Raw genomic sequence first — 18,767 nt, forward strand, 5'->3', positions numbered from 1 at the left:
TAGCTCTAGTAATTTTCTGGTAACATCTTTAAGATTCTCTATGTATAGTATCATGTCATCTGCAAACAGTGGCAGCTTTACGTCTTCTTTTCTGATTTGGATTACTTTTATTTCTTTTTCTTCTCTGATTGCTGTGGCTGAAACTTCCAAAACAATGCTGAATAATAGTGGTGAGAGTAGACAACCTTACCTTGTTCCTGATCTTAGTGGAAATGGTTTCAGTGTTTCATCATTGAGGACGATGTTGGCTGTGGGTTTGTCATATATGGCCTTTATTATGTTGAGGAAAGTTCCCTCTGTGCCTACTTTCTGCAGGGTTTTTATCATAAATGGGTGTTGAATTTTGTCAAAAGCTTTCTCTGCATTTATTGAAATGATCGTATGATTTTTCTTCTTCAGTTTGTTAATATGGTGTATCACATTGATTGATTTGCATATATTGAAGAATCCTTGCATCCCTGGAATAAACCCCACTTCATCATAATGTATGATCCTTTTAATGTACTGTTGGATTCTGTTTGCTAGTATTTTGTTGAGGATTTTTGCATCTATGTTCATCAGTGATATAGGCCTGTAGATTCCTTTCTTTCTGACATCTTTTTCTGGTTTTGGTATCAGGGTAATGGTGGCCTCACAGAATGAGATTAGGAGTGTTCCTCCCTCTGCTATATTTTGGAAGAGTTTCAGAAGGATAGGTGTTAGCTCTTCTCTAAATGTTTGATGGAATTCGCCTGTGAAGCCATCTGGTCCTTGGCTTTTGTTTGTTGGAAGATTTTTTATCACAGTTTCAATTTCAGTGCTTGTGATTGGTCTGCTCATATTTTCTATTTCTTTCTGGTTCAGTCAGGGAATGTTGTGCATTTCTAAGAATTTGTCCATTTCTTCCAGGTTGTCCATTTTATTGGCATAGAGTTGCTTGTAGTAATCTCTCATGATTCTTTGTGTTTCTGCAGAGTCAGTTGTTACTTCTCCTTTTTCATTTCTAATTTTATTGATTTGAGTCTTCTCCCTTTTTATCTTGATCTGTCTGGCTAATGGTTTATCAATTTTGTTTATCTTCTCAAAGAACCAGCTTTTAGTTTTATTGATCTTTGCTATTGTTTCCTTCATTTCTTTTTCATTTATTTCTAATCTGATTTTTATGATTTCTTTCCTTCTACTAACTTTGGGGGTTTTTTTGTTCTTCTTTCTCTAATTGTTTTAGGTGTAAGTTTAGTTTGTTTATTTGAGATGTTTCTTTTTTCTTGAGGTAGGATAGTATTGCTATAAAGTTCCCTCTTAGAACTGCTTTTGCTACATCCCATAGGTTTTGGGTCATTGTGTTTCACTGTTATTTGATTCCAGGTATTGTTTGAGTTCCTCTTTGGTTTCTTCAGTGACCTCTTGGTTATTAAGTAGTGTGTTGTTTAGCCTCCATGTGTTTGTATTTTGTACATAATATTTCCTGTAATTGATATCTAGTGTCATAGCATTGTGGTTGGAAAAGATAATTGATATGATTTCAGTTTTCATAAATTTACCGAGGATTGATTTGTGACCCACGATATGATCTATCCTGGAGAATGTTCCATGAGCAATTGAGAAGAATGTATATTCTTTTATTTTTGGATGGAATGTCCTATAAATATCTTAAATTAAGTCTATCTTGTTTAATGTATCATTTACAGCTTCTGTTTCCTTATTTATTTTCATTTTGGATGATCTCTCCATTGGTGAAAGTGGGGTGTTAAAGTCCCCTACTATGATGATGTTACTGTCAATTTCCCCTTTTCTGGCTGTTAGTATTTGTCTTATATATTGAGGTGCTCCTCTGCTGGGTGCATAAATATTTACAATTGTTATATCTTCTTGTTGGATCAATCCCTTGATCATTATGTAGTGTCCTTCTTTGTCTCTTGTAATAGTCTTTGTTTTAAAGTTGATTTTTTCTGATATGAGAATTGCTACTCTGTCTTTCTTTTGATTTCCATTTGCATGTATTATCTTTTTTCATCCCCTCATTTTCAGTCTGTATGTGTCCCTAGGTCTGAAATGGGTATCTTAGAGACAGCATATATACAGGTCTTGTTTTTCTTATGCATTCAGTCAGTCTATGTCTTTTGGTTGGAGCATCTAATCCATTTATATTTAAGGTAATCAGCAATATGTATGTTCCTATTACCATTTTTTAAATTGTTTTGGGTTTATTATTGTAGGTCTTTTCCTTCTCTTGTGTTTCCTGCCTAGAGAAGTTCTTTTAGCATTTGTTGTAGAGCTCGTTTGGTGGTGCTGAATTCTCTTAGCTTTTGCTTGTCTGTAAAGTTTTTAATTTTTCCACCAAATCTGAATGAGATCCTTGCTGGGTAGAGTAATCTCAGTAGTAGGTTTTTCCCTTTCATCACTTTAAATATGTCCTGCGACTCTCTTCTGGCTTGTAGAGTTTCTGCTGAAAGATCAGCTGTGAACCTTATGGGCATCCCCTTATGTGTTACTTGTTGTTTTTCCCTCGCTGCTTTTAATATTTGTTCTTTGTATTTACCTTTTTTTGGATTTATTTTTTTATTAGTTTCTGCTTTATAAGAAAGTGCATCAGTCATACATATACATCTGTTCCCATATCTCTTCCCTCTTGCATCTCCCTCCCTCCCACCCTCCCTATCCCACTCCTCCAGGCGGTCACAAAGCACCGAGCTGATCTCCCTGTGCTATGGGGCTGCTTCCCACTATCTATCTACCTTACGTTTGGTAGTGTATATATGTCCATGCCTCTCTCTCACTAAGATACAATTTCAATTTTCTTAAATTTACCAAGGCTTGATTTGTGACCGAAGATATGATCTATCCTGGAGAATGTTCCATGAGCACTTGAGAAAAATGTATATTCTGTTGTTTTTGGATGGAATGCCCTATAAATATCAATTAAGTCCATCTTGTTTAATGTATCATTTAAAGCTTGTGTTTCCTTATTTATTTTCATTTTGGATGATCTGTCCATTGGTGAAAGTGGGGTGTTGAAGTCCCCTAGTATGAGTGTGTTACTGTCGATTTCCCTTTTATGGCTGTTAGTATTTGCCTTATGTATTGATGTGCTCCTGTGTTGGGTGTGTAAAGATTTACAATTGTTATATCTTCTTCTTGGATTGATCCCTTGATCATTATGTAGTGTCCTTCTTTGTCTCTTCTAATAGTCTTTATTTTAAAGTCTATTTTGTCTGATATAAGAATTACTACTCCAGCTATCTTTTGATTTCCATTTGCATGGAATATCTTTTTCCATCCCCTTACTTTCAATCTGTATGTCTCTATGTCTGAAGTGGGTCTCTTGTAGACAGCATATATATGGGTCTTGTTTTTGTATCCATTCAGCCAATCTCTGTCTTTTGGTGAGAGCATTCAGTCCATTTACATTTAAGGTAATTATCGATATGTTTGTTCCTATTCCCATTTCCTTAATTGTTTTTGGTTCGTTATTGTAGGTATTTTCCTTCTGTTGTGTTTCTTGCCTAGAGAAGTTCCTTTAGTATTTGTTGTAAAGCTGGTTTGGTGGTGCTGAACTCTCTCAGCTTTTGCTTGTCTGCAGTTTTTTTTTTTTTAACATTTTTTTATTAGTTTCTGCTTTATAACAAAGTGAAAAAGTCATACATATACATCTGTTCCCACATCCCCTCCCTCATGCATCTCCCTCCCTCCCACCCTCCCCATCCCACCCCTCCAGGCGGTCACAAAGCCCCAAGCTGACCGCCCTGTGCTCTGCGGCTGCCTCCCACCATCTATCTACCTTATGTTTGGTAGTGTATATATGTCCATGCCCCTCCCTCGCTCCGTCACAGCCTCCCCCTCCCCCTCCCCATATCCTCAAGTCCACCCTCAAGTAGGTCTGTGTCTTTATTCCCGTTTTACCCCTAGGTTCTTCATGACTTTTTTTTTTTTAAATTCCATATATATGTGGTAGCATATGGTATTTGTCTTTCTCTTTCTGACTTACTTCACTCTGTATGACAGACTCTAGGTCTATCCACCTCATTACAAATAGCTCAGTTTCGTTTCTTTTTATGGCTGAGTAATATTCCATTGTATATATGTGCCACATCTTCTTTATCCATCCATCCGATGATGGACACTTAGGTTGTTTCCAGCTCCGGGCTATTGTGAATAGAGCTGCAATGAACATTTTGGTACATGTCTCTTTTTGAATTATGGTTTTCTCAGGGTATATGCCTAGTAGTGGGATTGCTGGGTCATATGGTAGTTCTATTTGTAGTTTTTTAAGGAACCTCCATACTGTTCTCCATAGTGGCTGTACCAATTCACATTCCCACCAGCAGTGCAGGAGTGTTCCCTTTTCTCCACACCCTCTCCAGCATTTATTGTTTCTAGATTTCTTGATGATGGCCATTCTGACTGGTGTGAGATGATATCTCATTGTAGTTTTGATTTGCATTTCTCTAATGATTAATGATGTTGAGCATTCTTTCATGTGTTTGTTGGCAGTCTGTATATCTTCTTTGGAGAAATGCCTATTTAAGTCTTCTGCCCATTTTTGGATTGGGTTGTTTGTTTTCTTGCTATTGAGCTGCATGAGCTGTTTATAAATTTTGGAGATTAATCCTTTGTCAGTTGCTTCATTTGCAAATATTTTCTCCCATTCTGAGGGTTGTCTTTTGGTCTTCTTTATGGTTTCCTTTGCTGTGCAAAAGCTCTGAAGTTTCATTAGGTCCCATTTGTTTATCTTTGTTTTTAGTTCCATTTCTCTAGGAGGTGGGTCCAAAAGGATCTTGCTGTGATTTATGTCATAGAGTGTTCTACCTATGTTTTCCTCTAAGAGTTTGATAGTTTCTGGCTTTTCATTTAGGTCTTTAATCCATTTTGAGCTTATTTTTGTGTATGGTGTTAGGGAATGATCTAATCTCAAACTTTTACATGTCCCTGTCCAGTTTTCCCAGCATCACTTATTGAAGAGGCTGTCCTTTCTCCACTGTACATTCCTGCCTCCTTTATCAAAGATAAGTTGGCCATATGTCCGTGGGTTTATCTCTGGGCTTTCTATCCTGTTCCACTGATGAATCTTTCTGTTTTTGTGCCAGTACCACACTGTCTTGATTACTGTAGCTTTGTAGTATAGTCTGAAGTCAGGGAGCCTGATTCCTCCAGCTCCGTTTTTCGTTCTCAAGATTGCTTTGGCTATTCGGGGTCTTTTGTTTTTCCAAACAAATTTTGAAATTTTCTGTTCTAGTTCTGTGAAAAATGCCAGTGGTAGTTTGATAGGGATTGCATTGAATCTGTAGATTGCTTTGGGTAGTAGAGTCATTTTCACAATATTGATTCTTCCAATCCAGGAGCATGGTATATCTCTCCATCTATTTGTATCATCTTTAATTACTTTCATCAGTGTCTTATAATTTTCTGCATACAGGTCTTTTGTCTCCTTAGGTAGGTTTATTCCTAGATATTTTATTCTTTTTGTTGCAATGGTAAATGGGAGTGTTTTCTTGATTTCATTTTCAGATTTTTCATCATTAGTGTACAGGAATGCCAGAGATTTCTGTGCATTAATTTTGTATCCTGCTACTTTACCAAATTCATTGATTAGCTCTAGTAGTTTTCCGGTAGCATCTTTAGGATTCTCTATGTATAGTATCATGTCATCTGCAAACAGTGACAGCTTTACTTCTTCTTTTCCAATTTGGATTCCTTTTATTTCCTTTTCTTCTCTGATTGCTGTGGCTAAAACTTCCAAAACTAGGTTGAATAAGAGTGGTGAGAGTGGGCAGCCTTGTCTTGTTCCTGATCTTAGTGGAAACGGTTTCAGTTTTTCACCATTGAGGACAATGTTGGCTGTGGGTTTGTCATATATGGCCTTTATTATGTTGAGGAAAGTTCCCTCTATGCCTACTTTCTGCAGGGTTTTTATCATAAATGGGTGTTGAATTTTGTCGAAAGCTTTCTCTGCATCTATTGAGATGATCATATAGTTTTTCTTCTTCAACTTGTTAATATGGTGTATCACATTGATTGATTTGCGTATATTGAAGAATCCTTGGATTCCTGGAATAAACCCCACTTGATCATAGTGTATGATCCTTTTAATGTGCTGTTGAATTCTGTTTGCTAGTATTTTGTTGAGGATTTTTGCATCTATGTTCATCAGTGATATTGGCCTGTAGTTTTCTTTCTTTGTGACATCCTTGTCTGGTTTTGGTATCAAGGTGATGGTGGCCTTGTAGAATGAGTTTGGGAGTGTTCCTTCCTCTGATATTGTTTGGAAGAGTTTGAGAAGGATGGGTGTTAGCTCTTCTCTAAATATTTAATAGAATTCCCCTGTGAAGCCATCTGGTCCTGGGCTTTTGTTTGATGGAAGATTTTTAATCACAGTTTCAATTTCAGTGCTTGTGATTGGTCTATTCACATTTTCTATTTCTTCCTGAGTCAGTCTTGGCAGGTTGTGCATTTCTAAGAATTTGTCCATTTCTTCCAGGTTGTCCATTTTATTGGCATAAAGTTGCTTATAGTAATCTCTCATGATCTTTTGTATTTCTGCAGTGTCAGTTGTTACTTCTCCTTTTTCATTTCTAATTCTATTGATTTGAGTCCTCTCCCTTCTTTTCTTGATGAGTCTGGCTAATGGTTTGTCAATTTTGTTTATCTTCTCAAAGAACCAGCTTTTAGTTTCGTTGATCTTTGCTATCGTTTCCTTCATTTCTTTTTCATTTATTTCTGATCTCATCTCTGTGATTTCTTTCTTTCTGCTAACTTTGGGGGTTTTTTGTTCTTCTTTCTCTAATTGCTTTAGGTTCAGGATCAGGTTGTTTACTCGAGATGTTTCCTGTTTCTTAAGGTGGGATTGTATTGCTATAAACTTCCCCCTTAGAACTGCTTTTGCTGTGTCCCATAGGTTTTGGTTCGTCGTGTCTCCATTGTCATTTGTTGCTAGGTATTTTTTAATTTCCTCTTTGATTTCTTCAGTGATCACTTCGTTATTGAGTAGTGTATTGTTTAGCCTCCATGTATTTGTATTTTTTACAGATCTTTTCCTGTAATTGATATCTAGTCTCATAACATTGTGGTTGGAAAAGATACTTGATACAATTTCAATTTTCTTAAATTTACCAATGCTTGATTTGTGACCCAAGATATGATCTATCCTGGAGAATGTTCCATGAGCACTTGAGAAAAATGTGTATTCTGTTGTTTTTGGACGGAATTTCCTATCAACTAAGTCCATCTTGTTTAATGTATCATTTAAAGCTTGTGTTTCCTTATTTATTTTCACTTTGGATGATCTGTCCATTGGTGAAAGTGGGGTGTTGAAGTCCCCTACTATGAGTCTGTTACTGTCGATTTCTCCCTTTATGGCTGTTAGTATTTGCCTTATGTATTGAGGTGCTCCTATGTTGGGTGCATAAATATTTACAATTGTTATATCTTCTTCTTGGATCGATCCCTTGATCATTATGTAGTGTCCTTCTTTGTCTCTTCTAGTAGTCTTTATTTTAAAGTCTATTTTGTCTGATTTAAGAATTGCTACTCCAGCTTTCTTTTGATTTCCATTTGCGTGTAATATCTTTTTCCATCCCCTTGCTTTCAATCTGTATGTGTCTCTAGGTCTGAAGTGGGTCTCTTGTAGACAGCATATATATGGGTCTTGTTTTTGTATCCATTCAGCCAGTCTGTGTCTTTTGGTGGGAGCATTTAGTCCATTTACATTTAAGGTAATTATCAATATGTATGTTCCTATTCTCATTTCCTTAATTGCTTTGGGTTCGTTATTTTAGGTCTTTTCCCTCTGTTGTGTTTCTTGCCTAGAGAAGTTCCTTTAGCATTTGTTGTAAAGCTGGTTTGGTGGTGCCGAACTCTCTCAGCTTTTGCTTGTCTGTAAACGTTTTAATTTCTCCATCAAATCTGAATGAGATCCTTGCTAGGTAGAGTAATCTTGGTTGCAGGTTTCTCTCCTTCATCACTTTAATTATGTCCTGCCACTCCCTTCTGGCTTGTAGAGTTTCTGCTGAGAGATCAGCTGTTAACCTGATGGGGATTCCCTTGTGTGTTATTTGTTGTTTTTCCCTTGCTGCTTTTAATATGATTTCTTTGTGTTTAATTTTTGACAGTTTGATTAATATGTGTCTTGGCGTATTTCTCCTTGGATTTGTTCTGCATGGGACTCTCTGTGCCTCCTGGACTTGATTAACTATTTCCTTTCCCATATTAGGGAAGTTTTCAACTATAATCTCTTCAAATATTTTCTCAGTCCCTTTCTTTTTCTCTTCTTCATCTGGAACCCCTATAATTCGAATGTTGGTGCATTTACTGTTGTCCCAGATGTCTCTGAGACTGTCCTCAGTTCTTTTCATTCTTTTTTCTTTATTCTGCTCTGCAGCAGTTATTTCCACTATTTTCTCTTCCACGTCACTTATCCGTTCTTCTGCCTCAGTTATTCTGCTATTGATCCCATCTAGAGTATTTTTCATTTCGTTTATTGTGTTTTTAATCATTGCTTGATTCATCTTCAGTTCTTCTACGTACTTGCTTCTTGCATTTTGTCTATTCTATTTCCAAGATTTTGGATCATCTTTACTATCATTATTCTGAATTCTTTTTCAGGTACACTGCCTATTTCCTCTTCATTTGTTAGATCTGGTGGGTTTTTATCTTGCTCCTTCAGCTGCTGTGTGTTTTTGTGTCTTTTCATTTTGCTTATCTTACTGTGTTTGGGGTCTCCTTTTTGCAGGCTGCAGGTTCGTAGTTCCTGTTGTTTTTGATGTCTGTCCCCAGTGGCTAAGGTTGTTTCAGTAGGTTGTGTAGGCTTCCTGGTGGAGGGGACTAGTGCCTGTGTTCTGGTGGATGAGGCTCGATCTTGTCTTTCTGGTGGACAGGTCCACGTCGGGTGGTGTGCTTTGGGGTGTCTCTGGCCTTATTATGTTTTTAGGCAGCCTCTCTGCTAATGGGTGGGGTTGTGTACCTGTCTTGCTACTTGCTTGGCATAGGGTGGCCAACACTGTAGCTTGCTGGTCGTTGAGAGAAGCTGGGTGCTGGTGTTGAGATGGAGATTTCTGGGAGATTTTCGCTGTTTGATATTATGTGGAGCTTGGAGGTCTCTTGTGGACCAGTGTCCTGAAGTTGGCTCTCCCACCTCAGAAGCACAGCACTGACTCCTGGTTGCAGCACCAAGAGCCTTTCATCCACCCGGCTCAAAATAAAAGGGAGAAAATGTAGAAAGAAAGAATTAGTACAAGAAAGAAAGAAAGAGGGGAAGGAGGGAGGGAGGGAGGAAAGAAAGAAAGAAAGGATGGTGGAGGGAGGGAGGAAGGAGGGAAGGTAGGAAAAAGAGAAAGAGAGATGATAAAGTAAATCGAATAAAGTATTATAAAATATAATAGCATTATTAAAATAAAAAAAGTAATTATTTAAAAAAATTAAAAACAAAACAAAACAAAACAAAAAAATGGACAGATAGATCCCTGGGACAAATGGTGTAAGCAAAGCTATATAGACAAAATCTGACACAGAAGCATACACATACACTTTCACAAAAAGAGAAGAAGGGGAAAAAATCGTACATCTTGCTCTCAAAGTCCACTTCCTCAATTTCGTATAATTCATTGTAAAAAGAGGAAAAGGGGGAAAAATCATAGACCTTGTTCTCAAAGTCCACCTCCTCCATTTGGGATGATTCATTGTCTATTCATGTATTCCACAGATGCAGGGTACATCAAGATGATTGTGGAGCTTTAATCCGCTGCTTCAGAGGCTCCGGGGAGAGATTTCCCTTTCTCTTCTTTATTCTCACAGCTCCTGGGTTTCAGCTTTGGATTTGGCCCCGCCTCTGCATGTAGGTCGCTGGAGGGTGTCTTTTCTTCACTCCGACAGGACGGGGTTAAAGGAGCAGCTGCTTCGGGGACTCTGGCTCACTCAGGCCGGGGTGTAGGGAGGGGCACATAGTGCGGGGCGAGCCTGCAGTGGCAGAGGCCGGCATCACATTGCACCAGCCCGAGGTGCGCCGTGCGCTTTCCCGGGGAAGCCGTCCCTGGATCCCGGGACCCTGGCAGTGGTGGGCTGCACAGTCTCCCGGAAGCGGGGGCGTGGACAGTGACCTGCGCTCGCACACAGGCCTCTTGGCGGTGGCAGCAGCAGCCCCAGCGTCCCACGGCCGTCTCTGGGTCCACACTTTCAGCCACAGCTCGCGCCCATCTCTGGAGCTCCTTTAAGCAGCGCTCTTAATCCCCTCTCCTCACGGACCAGGAAACAAAGAGGGAAGAAAAAGTCTCTTGCCTCTTCGGCAGCTCCAGACCTTTTCCCAGACTCCCTCCCGGCCAGCCATGGTGCACTAACCCCTTCAGGCTCTCTTCCTGCCGCCAACCCCAGTCCTCTCCCCGCGCTCCGACTGAAACCTGAAACCCGAGCCTCAGCTCCCAGCCCCGCCCACCCCGGCGGCCGAGCAGACAAGCCTCTCGGGCTGGTGAGTGCCGGTCGGCACCAAACCTCTGTTTGGGAATCTCTCCGCTTTGCCCTCCGCACCCCTGTTGCTGAGCTCTCCTCCACGGCCCGAAGCTTCTCCCCTCCGCCACCCGCAGTCTCCACCCACGAAGGGGCTTCCTAGTGTGTGGAAACCTTTCCTCCTTCACGGCTCCCTCCCACTGGTGCAGGTCACCTCCCTATTCTTTTGTCTCTGTTTATTCTTGTTTCTTTTGCCCTACCCAGGTACGTGGGGAGTTTCTTGCCTTTTGGGAGGTCTGAGGTCTTCTGCCAGCATTCAGTAGGTGTCCTGTAGGGGTTGTTCCACATGTAGATGTATTTCTGATGTATTTGTGGGGAGGAAATTGATCTCCATGTCTTACTCTTCCACCATCTTGAATCTCCTCCCTAAGAGAGTCATTTTAACCCACAGTCACACTCCCTGCCAGGAACAGCCTGCCTCCCATGACTGGCTAATGCAGGGATTAAAGGCTTGGTTGCTTTCCCCAATTCAGGATAACTCCAAAAGACCATCACAGCTTCAGAATTACTAGCAGCGTCAGCTGAGGCCTTCTCTCTCTTCCCAGCCCTGTTTATTTCTCCTCCACCTACTGTTTTTGATCCTGAGAGCACTCCCTAATAAATTTCCCCCATGCAAATCTCCACTTGGAAGTTTGCTTTCTGATGAGCCCAACCTGCTCCACTTATGGAACTTCCTAACACTGGGCCAATTAGAGGTTGAACACTTTATATATGACAAAAGAAGTACCACAAGGGACAAAAGTGATTTCACTAGTAAGTTCTGCTACATATTGACACTAAAATGATTGCCATGTTCATTGGGATGTCAATAAAGACAACCCACTATTTTTTCAAGTGTCACTTTCAATAATATCATATTCATATATTCATTCCCAATGACATTTTAGGTCTTAACAAAGGCCTTATGAGTTCAAGGTTCAGGAGACCAAAGAAGACCTAAAATGAGATCCATCTGAATTTAGAGACTTTTCAGACTCAACATCATGGTATTCAGAACTACATTTATGATCTCTGTCTCCCTTTATAATTTGATGATCAAAGTAGAAGTTAGGATGATGACTGAAATAGAGTAGAAGTAAAAGCCATTCACTTATTCCAACTTGACTTAAGTTTGAGTTGAGATGTATTCAATTCAATTTTTCTGGCACTCTCTATAAAAAGCTGCTGCTGTTATTGTTGTTCTTACTTGGAAGGCTAAAAGAAGTCCAGAAGAGGTGACACAGAAAAAGTAGGGTCTGGGTCAGAAGTAAGGTTTATCCAACCTAGCACAAGATGGCACAGATAGGTTAAAGCCATTATCAGGAAGCACTAAAGCTATAGCCAGAATACTGCCAGGTATCAAACAAAGGGTGAGACAAGGAAGAAGATAGGAGAAAAAGGAGCTGGCTGATTCTTGAGAAAATAAAACATTGCACAGAATCAAGTATCTGACACAATTTAAAGCACATGGTTCAGAACTAAGCCTGTGTGGATGATAAGTAGGTGTTGGAGCTTCCTTTCTCAGGTTGCCTGGTACATGTAACAGGAATCCAAGTTGTGACTTCATCTCTGCCCTGGACAACCTCTTAATTTTCATCCCCTTTTCCCTGCACTCATCTCCTCAATATCTCACCCATTAAAAATGACAGTGGGGACTGGCAGGTGGAGAATGTGATGGTAAAGAGAGGGTCACAAGTCCCCTTAAATATCAAACCCCAACCATACATGCATTCCTTCTCCACACATATTTCCCTACACTGGAAAAAGCAACAGCTCTCCTATGTACCACATTCTAGGGCACCCTGTGATCACATAACAACAGAGGTCTCCCAAGTGCAATGTACCAGAGAATGGGTTGTTCCTTCCTCTGATGAGGTGGGAGCATCCCGACAGGCAGCTTTGCACAAAAAATCCTGTTTTAGCCTATATGGGGCTGACAGGTCGGGAAAAAAATGGAAATTTAAATTCCCTCAGTCCGGATTATCCTCTTTTGTAGCATCCTTGATTAGATCATGGCTGGAGAAGCAAGGGTGTGACTTGCCCAGACTGTAAGACTCCCGGCCAGAGTTGGTGACTAATAGTACAGAGCTGTAGGTTAGTGTGTGGTTGTTGTTGTTTGTAAACTGTGTCAGGTTAGGTAAGGTAATTGTAATCCTAATTTTGAGATACCTCAGAGGAGCCCCAAATATCTTAAAGTGTGACTAAAAATTCTCAAAATAATGTTGCTCTTACTTTTCTTCTACTTAAAAAGAGGCTACATGAGAGTTTAGAAAAAGAAGCCATGTTTGGCCTGGAGAATACACCCAAAATATGTTGGTTTCTGCAGTTCCTTTCATACTTCTCTCCCTATAATTCTGGATTGCCAAAAAAATTAGGAATCACTGGCCTGAGGTTTCCAAAGTTAGGGTCTATCCCTTTCCCAAGTGACAGCCACAAAACAAACATTGTATCATACCCCATCTAAACAAAGGATAAAGATAACTTAAGAAAGAAATATCTAGTAATGTGCTCTGTGACCTTGAGCAACAGCTCTCCCCTTTCTGGGCCTTAGTGTTCTAACTTAAATCCAGAAGACTATAAGCTCTAACACCCAGCCCAAAAATGATCTGACCAGACACAGGCCAAACCCCACCCCAAGCCACCTGGAGATTTTACTAGTCACGAGTCTTGGCTCCTCCCACTTCCCTTTCAATCCCTTGGTTAAATAGCTTCCCCTCTAATGGCTTTTGCCCTGGAAGCAGCATGTCCAAACTCCAGCCAGAAGCAGCTCACCCCAGCATGAGAGCTGCCACCCTCCTTGTGGCCAGGGCAGCAAGCCTTCGCCTTAGCCTCCTGCTTTCCTTCTGGCTGGATCGAGGTGTGGGAGCCAAGGAGCTGAGGTTTGTGACATTGGTGAGTAGACTTTCCTCATTGCTTTTCCCTTAAAATTGTTACCAGCAGGGTCTGAAAATCAAGTGTCAGGTTTCAATTTACCCTAGTGTAGTCTCCTGAAGATCAAACTCAGATAGCTGAATATGCAAGTTTTGCAAGTTCCTCATAATGAAGAGCGAACATGTCCTGACAAAAGCCTGTTTGGCTTGGTTATTTTTTACTTAGCCAGTGTTAGTTATCTATTCACTTACTTTACAATGCCTTGAATGTAGATTCCTTTTGATAGCTACTCGAGGCCAGGAGACCCCTCCTCTTGGTCTGTTTAGCACCAGAAGCTAAACTGGCTTCATTTAATTTAATGATTATATGTTGGCAAGCCAAAAAAACGTCATTTTCTGAATTAAGTAGCCCCTTCCCGTTTTCCTGATATATTTATAAGCAGCCTTTGAAGCATAAAAGTAAAACTAAACTCGAGTTGTAGGATGACTTCCTGAAACATAGATTTGGTTGACCATTAAAATCATGTTTTTCCCCACCCATGGTATGTGTGACAAGTTAGGAAAGGGGGGATGGGGCAGCTACTGTATGTTGTCAAGGAAAGAAAATATACTATTGACATCGCCTTAAAAAATAGATAGGGAGAGAGTTTGCAAAGTAAAGGGGATTTACTACTTTACTGTCTTGGAATTAATTCCTTTGTATCTCTCGCTTTCTGCATGGTCTTTGATCCTCTCTGTTTCTCTTTCTCTTTTTTCTGTTTTACTCACTGTCTGTCTCTGCCTCTGACCCTCTCCTTGCAATTTGCAGGCTTTCTTGATCTCTTTTTCTTCATCACATTTTTTCATTAGATAGAGTGAAAGTATGCTGATAAGTACATTTCCTTTCTGAAAGAATATCCAAAATTTATTTTTATAATTTCAAGGAAAGTCAACTTTTACTTAAAAATTAAACATGAAGTTCCTATTTTTCTCAGCTTGCTGTACTCAGGACTCCTTTCTTTACCTTCTAAAGAAAAATTTCATAACCATATGTTTATGCAAATCATGATTTTTAGTCCAATAAATCTTTACTAGTTCATGAGTCAATAATGAGAGAGAGAGAAACCAGAGAAATATATCATCAATTTATTTATGAATGATTCACAAGCTGTCAGGCTTCTGTGTTAAAAAAAAAAAAAGCTGTAGAACACTGTGTACTTTATATAGGGAAATCCATGTGAGTTAGACTTTTACTTATATCAGTGTGTTCCTTGCAAACATGTGCATTAAGCAAGTGTAGGGACTCTGCAGGAATTGTACTGTCAACACCATGACAAGCTGGTTGAGGGGTAATCCTCTTTGGGATATTACAGTGAACTCTCAGCTAATGGCATCTGGTCCATTCTCTCCTCCATGTTTTACAACAGCTCAGGCTGACTTCCCTTGGCTTCCAAACTGTTGTGGGTTTCCTTTCTCCCTCTCTACTCTCAGTTAGCATGTGTTCAGGGACTACAAGTCAATACTAAGTTAATACCTAAGAAAAACCTTACAAAGGTAACTCTCTAGGAGCTAAAAAATTTAACAATTATCACACATGACTAATGTTAACAATTTTTCCTACCTCAACTTTCTTCCATTAGTGGTAGATTAAGGGCAACTTAATACATCTTTCTTTGCTGGAAGATACCACTGTCTTCTTTTTACTGATTACAGAGAATATCTGACTGTAAATGGTTCAATTATATACCCAGGAAATTCCCTAGAAAATTATTAGGAGAACAAGAATAAAAGAAATGTACCTCTGATTAAAGTGATAATATTAATGACAATAACCAATAGTTACTTAAATGCTTACTATGTGCCAGGCACTGTTCTGAAATTTCAATGGATTATGTTACATTATCCTCCCAACAGCCCTATAAAATAGGGTTACCAGATAACACAGGATGTCCTGTTAAATTTGAACTTCAGATAAACAGCAAATAATTTTTTAGTTATGTGTATGTTTCCATGCAATATTTGGGCATGCTGCATTTTTGTTTGCTAAATCTGGAAACTATTCTATAACGTTTTTGTAAAAACCTTATTAACCCTATTAACCCTGTTTTATAGATGAAGGAATTGAGGCACAAAGAGATTAAGTAACTTGCTCATGATCACACAGCTAGGATTTGAACCCAGGCTGTATGATCTCAGAAGCCTGCCCTTAATCACTAGACACATTCTGTTCCTGCTGTGTGTGCCGAACCCAGCACATGAAGCTGAGGCTTCTCCATCCAGTGTATTGGCTTCACTCATAGTCAGCAAGTGGTTTCCTTGCTTTTCTACTGCGATACAAAAAAGAAAACAAATCTTCCCCGGTTCTGAAAAACTGTTCTTGGCAGAAAGAGCAGGAAACTGTCCGGTTCTTGTTCTCTCTCATGAACAGAGTCACCACATACTCTTTTGAAACAGGTTCACCAATGTGCATCCATTGGAATGCTAGTTTGACAAGTTGTTAACAGGTGTTTCAATAGTCAAATCAGATTGGAGAAGAAAACGTGGGTTAAAATGTTTTTAGAGGTCTCAAATGCAGAACTTTTCAGAGTCTTTAATATTCTAATATGTACTGTGGCTTTCAGGGAAAGGATCTAGTAAATCATATTTCCTAAATTTTGACTACAGAATACACCTCCTCTTTTTTTCCATAATGTCTCATAGAAAACCCTTAGAGAATTGCTGTTTTATAATTTATAGAGAGAATAATAAGTATGGTGAGTCTCAAGGTACCCATCAAACAGCTTCAGTAATTTTCACTCATGTCCATCCTTGTTTCATCTATATGCTGATGCACTCCTAATGGACTTTTTAAAAGTAATCCCATATATCATTATTCCATCCATAAATAGGGAAATGCCATTTTAAAACATTCTCTCTCCCTTAAGCCAGGAAAAACCACAAGTTCAGGTGATCTCAAAGAGAATAATTCCTTCTCATTCTACCTGGGTTTTACAAAGAAAGGGATGATAAGTCACAAAGTCTCATTCTTCGTGGTTAACCATGCAAAATTTCTGCTAAGTAATAGAATATCCTTGATGCAAATTGCCTCCAAATCTTCAGCACATCATCTCTATACTGGGATGGGTAACTTCCATACTGTGGTTAGGTAAACTCAAATGGTTCTGGCCACCACACACTTTCAGGGATGGCAGACCTTCTGGGTTTTTCCTCAGTCCTCCTAGGAAAGCCACAGATTGACAATTTACTGGTCAGGCTGGCAGTCTAATACTGTTACCAGTTTTCTAATGTTATGTGCTAAAATATAAGTTCAAAACCATACCTAGGAAAATATTGAACTTTCATTAATTCAAGTTCTAGCATCATTTACCAGGTATAGGACTGAGAACAGGTCACTTAATCCATCTGAGCCTCAAATTTCCTAAACTTATAGTTGGGGATAATGATCATAACTATAATTTCTATTTCACAAAGTTGTCTTTAGGTTCAAATGGCATGATATACATATGTAAGTGTGAACCATGATACAAATGTAAGGTGCTGCTGTTAGTCACCAGTCTAAAACAGAAACTTTCCAACTTTTTGGATAAAATCTAGGTGAGCCTTAATTATTCATTTTTTAAATTGTGGTAAAATACGCAGGACATAAAATTTTCCATTTTAAGTGTATAGTTCAATTGCATTAGGTGTATTCACATTGTTGTGCTACCATTAAAACTATCCATCTCCAGAATTCCCTTCATCTTGCAAAACTGAAACTTCGTATCTATTAAACAGCAATTCCCCAGCCTCCTCCCTTTCAGCCCCCACAATTACCATTCTACTTCCTGACTCTATGAATTTGACTACTTCACGTATCTTGTGTAAGTGGAATCATACAGTACTTGTCTTTTTGTGACTGGCTTATTTTACTTAATGTCCTTAAGGTTCTAGATGATCCTTCATTATTTTTCAGCAAAGAAAACTTTAGGTATTAGATAGTTATCATGTCCTCTAGATCCACAGGCTAACAGCTTACCTTGTTTGTACTCAAGTCTCCCCCACCTGTGAATTCTAATGTATTTTGTCTTGGGGGAGACACACATCTGTATGTAAGTATGGCTTGAGGAGGGGAGAAGCTGGAGGGGAGAATAGAGAGGGGATACTATCACAGATCAGGAAAAACACAGTGAAGACCTGAGTTGGATCAGAAAGCAGTAGAACTGGAAAAGAAAAAAAGTTTCTTTTAAAAATTGTGAGGATAGAAGAATCCCTGTGGGTTGAGTGTGGATACTAAGGAAGAGAAAGAAGTCAAAATTACCCTGTTTTCTAATTTTGATTGTTGAAAAAATGATGAAGCCATGAAATAGGGTACATGAAGGCATTAAATATTTGAACTTCTTAAAAAGAAATATGAGAGGGAATTCCCTGGTGGTCCAGTGGTTGGTACTCAGTACTTTCTCTGCTGGAGCCCTAGGGTTCAATCCCTGGTTGAGGAACTAAGATCCCGTAAGGCATGTGGCTCCACCAAAAAAAGAAAGCAGAAGCAGAAGCAGAAGCAGAAGCAGAAGCAGAAGCAGAAGCAGAAGCAGAAGCAGAAGCAGAAGCAGAAGAAGAAGAAGAAGAAGAAGAAGAAGAAGAAGAAGAGGAAGAGGAAGAGGAAGAGGAAGAAGAAACGAAATAAGGGATATAAACACCAAAGAAATTTATAATATTATGTACTACACAATACCATACAGCACAGTGGTTAAAAGTACAGGCTCATGAATCAGACCACCGGGGTTTGAATGCCAGCTCAACCTCTTCCAAGCTGTGTGACTTTGGATGAGTAACTTAACCTACCTGTGTCTCAGTTTCCTCATCGGTAAAATGGGGATAAGAGTGCTTCATGGAGTTATTGTGAGGCTTAACTGATTTAATACACAAAAGTACTTAGAAGCCTATCTGGTAAATGTCTAAAACATTGTAACCATTGTGTTGTGTTGACTATATACAGTCACACAATTATCTCATGTATCTTTTATAATGTTCACATAACCAGTTAATTAAAATGTCAATTTTTTTCTATTTATTCTTTTTATTCTCAAAGAGTGAAGTATTTTCATGTCTTTTTTCGTTTAAAATTGATCAGTTTTCTTCCCAACTTTGGGCCCCTGGCACAATAAAAACTGGAAAAAATATATATTTAAAATGTGACAAGAAGTTAAACAGATTTTACTCATTTCAACCATTGTTTGACTTACTAATCGGCTGATTTATTGGTCCTTCTTAACTTTTGGCTAGAATAGATTACTGATTGCCCTTTTATTTGCCTTCATCTTTATTGTTGTTTGAACAGTACCTTTGAACACAGACAGAAACTTCTCAAGTCCTATAAACCTCTTTTTCACTTCTATTAAAATAAGAATTACAGTTACAGCTACCATACTGTAAGCATCCACTAGATGCCAGGCTCTTTGCATTTTGTATTTTGAATCCTCCAAATGACCCAGT

At 39.1% G+C, this 18,767-nt stretch overlaps 1 protein-coding gene across 1 annotated transcript in view; it reads left to right on the forward strand.

The window, feature by feature from the left end:
- Window positions 1–13,227: 13,227 nt before the first annotated feature.
- Window positions 13,228–18,767, forward strand: part of ACP3 (acid phosphatase 3) — a gene marked incomplete at both ends in the record, with an annotated part of 40,901 nt that continues 35,361 nt past the window's right edge. Inside the window, one exon of the mRNA XM_079704374.1 lies at window positions 13,228–13,341. Within this exon, the coding sequence (XP_079560500.1) occupies window positions 13,228–13,341 (114 nt within the window). The remainder of the gene's footprint in view (window positions 13,342–18,767) is intronic.

The sequence above is a fragment of the Hyperoodon ampullatus genome (assembly GCF_949752795.1).
Source record: "Hyperoodon ampullatus genome assembly, chromosome: 5".
In the NCBI taxonomy this organism is placed as follows: domain Eukaryota; kingdom Metazoa; phylum Chordata; class Mammalia; order Artiodactyla; family Ziphiidae; genus Hyperoodon; species Hyperoodon ampullatus.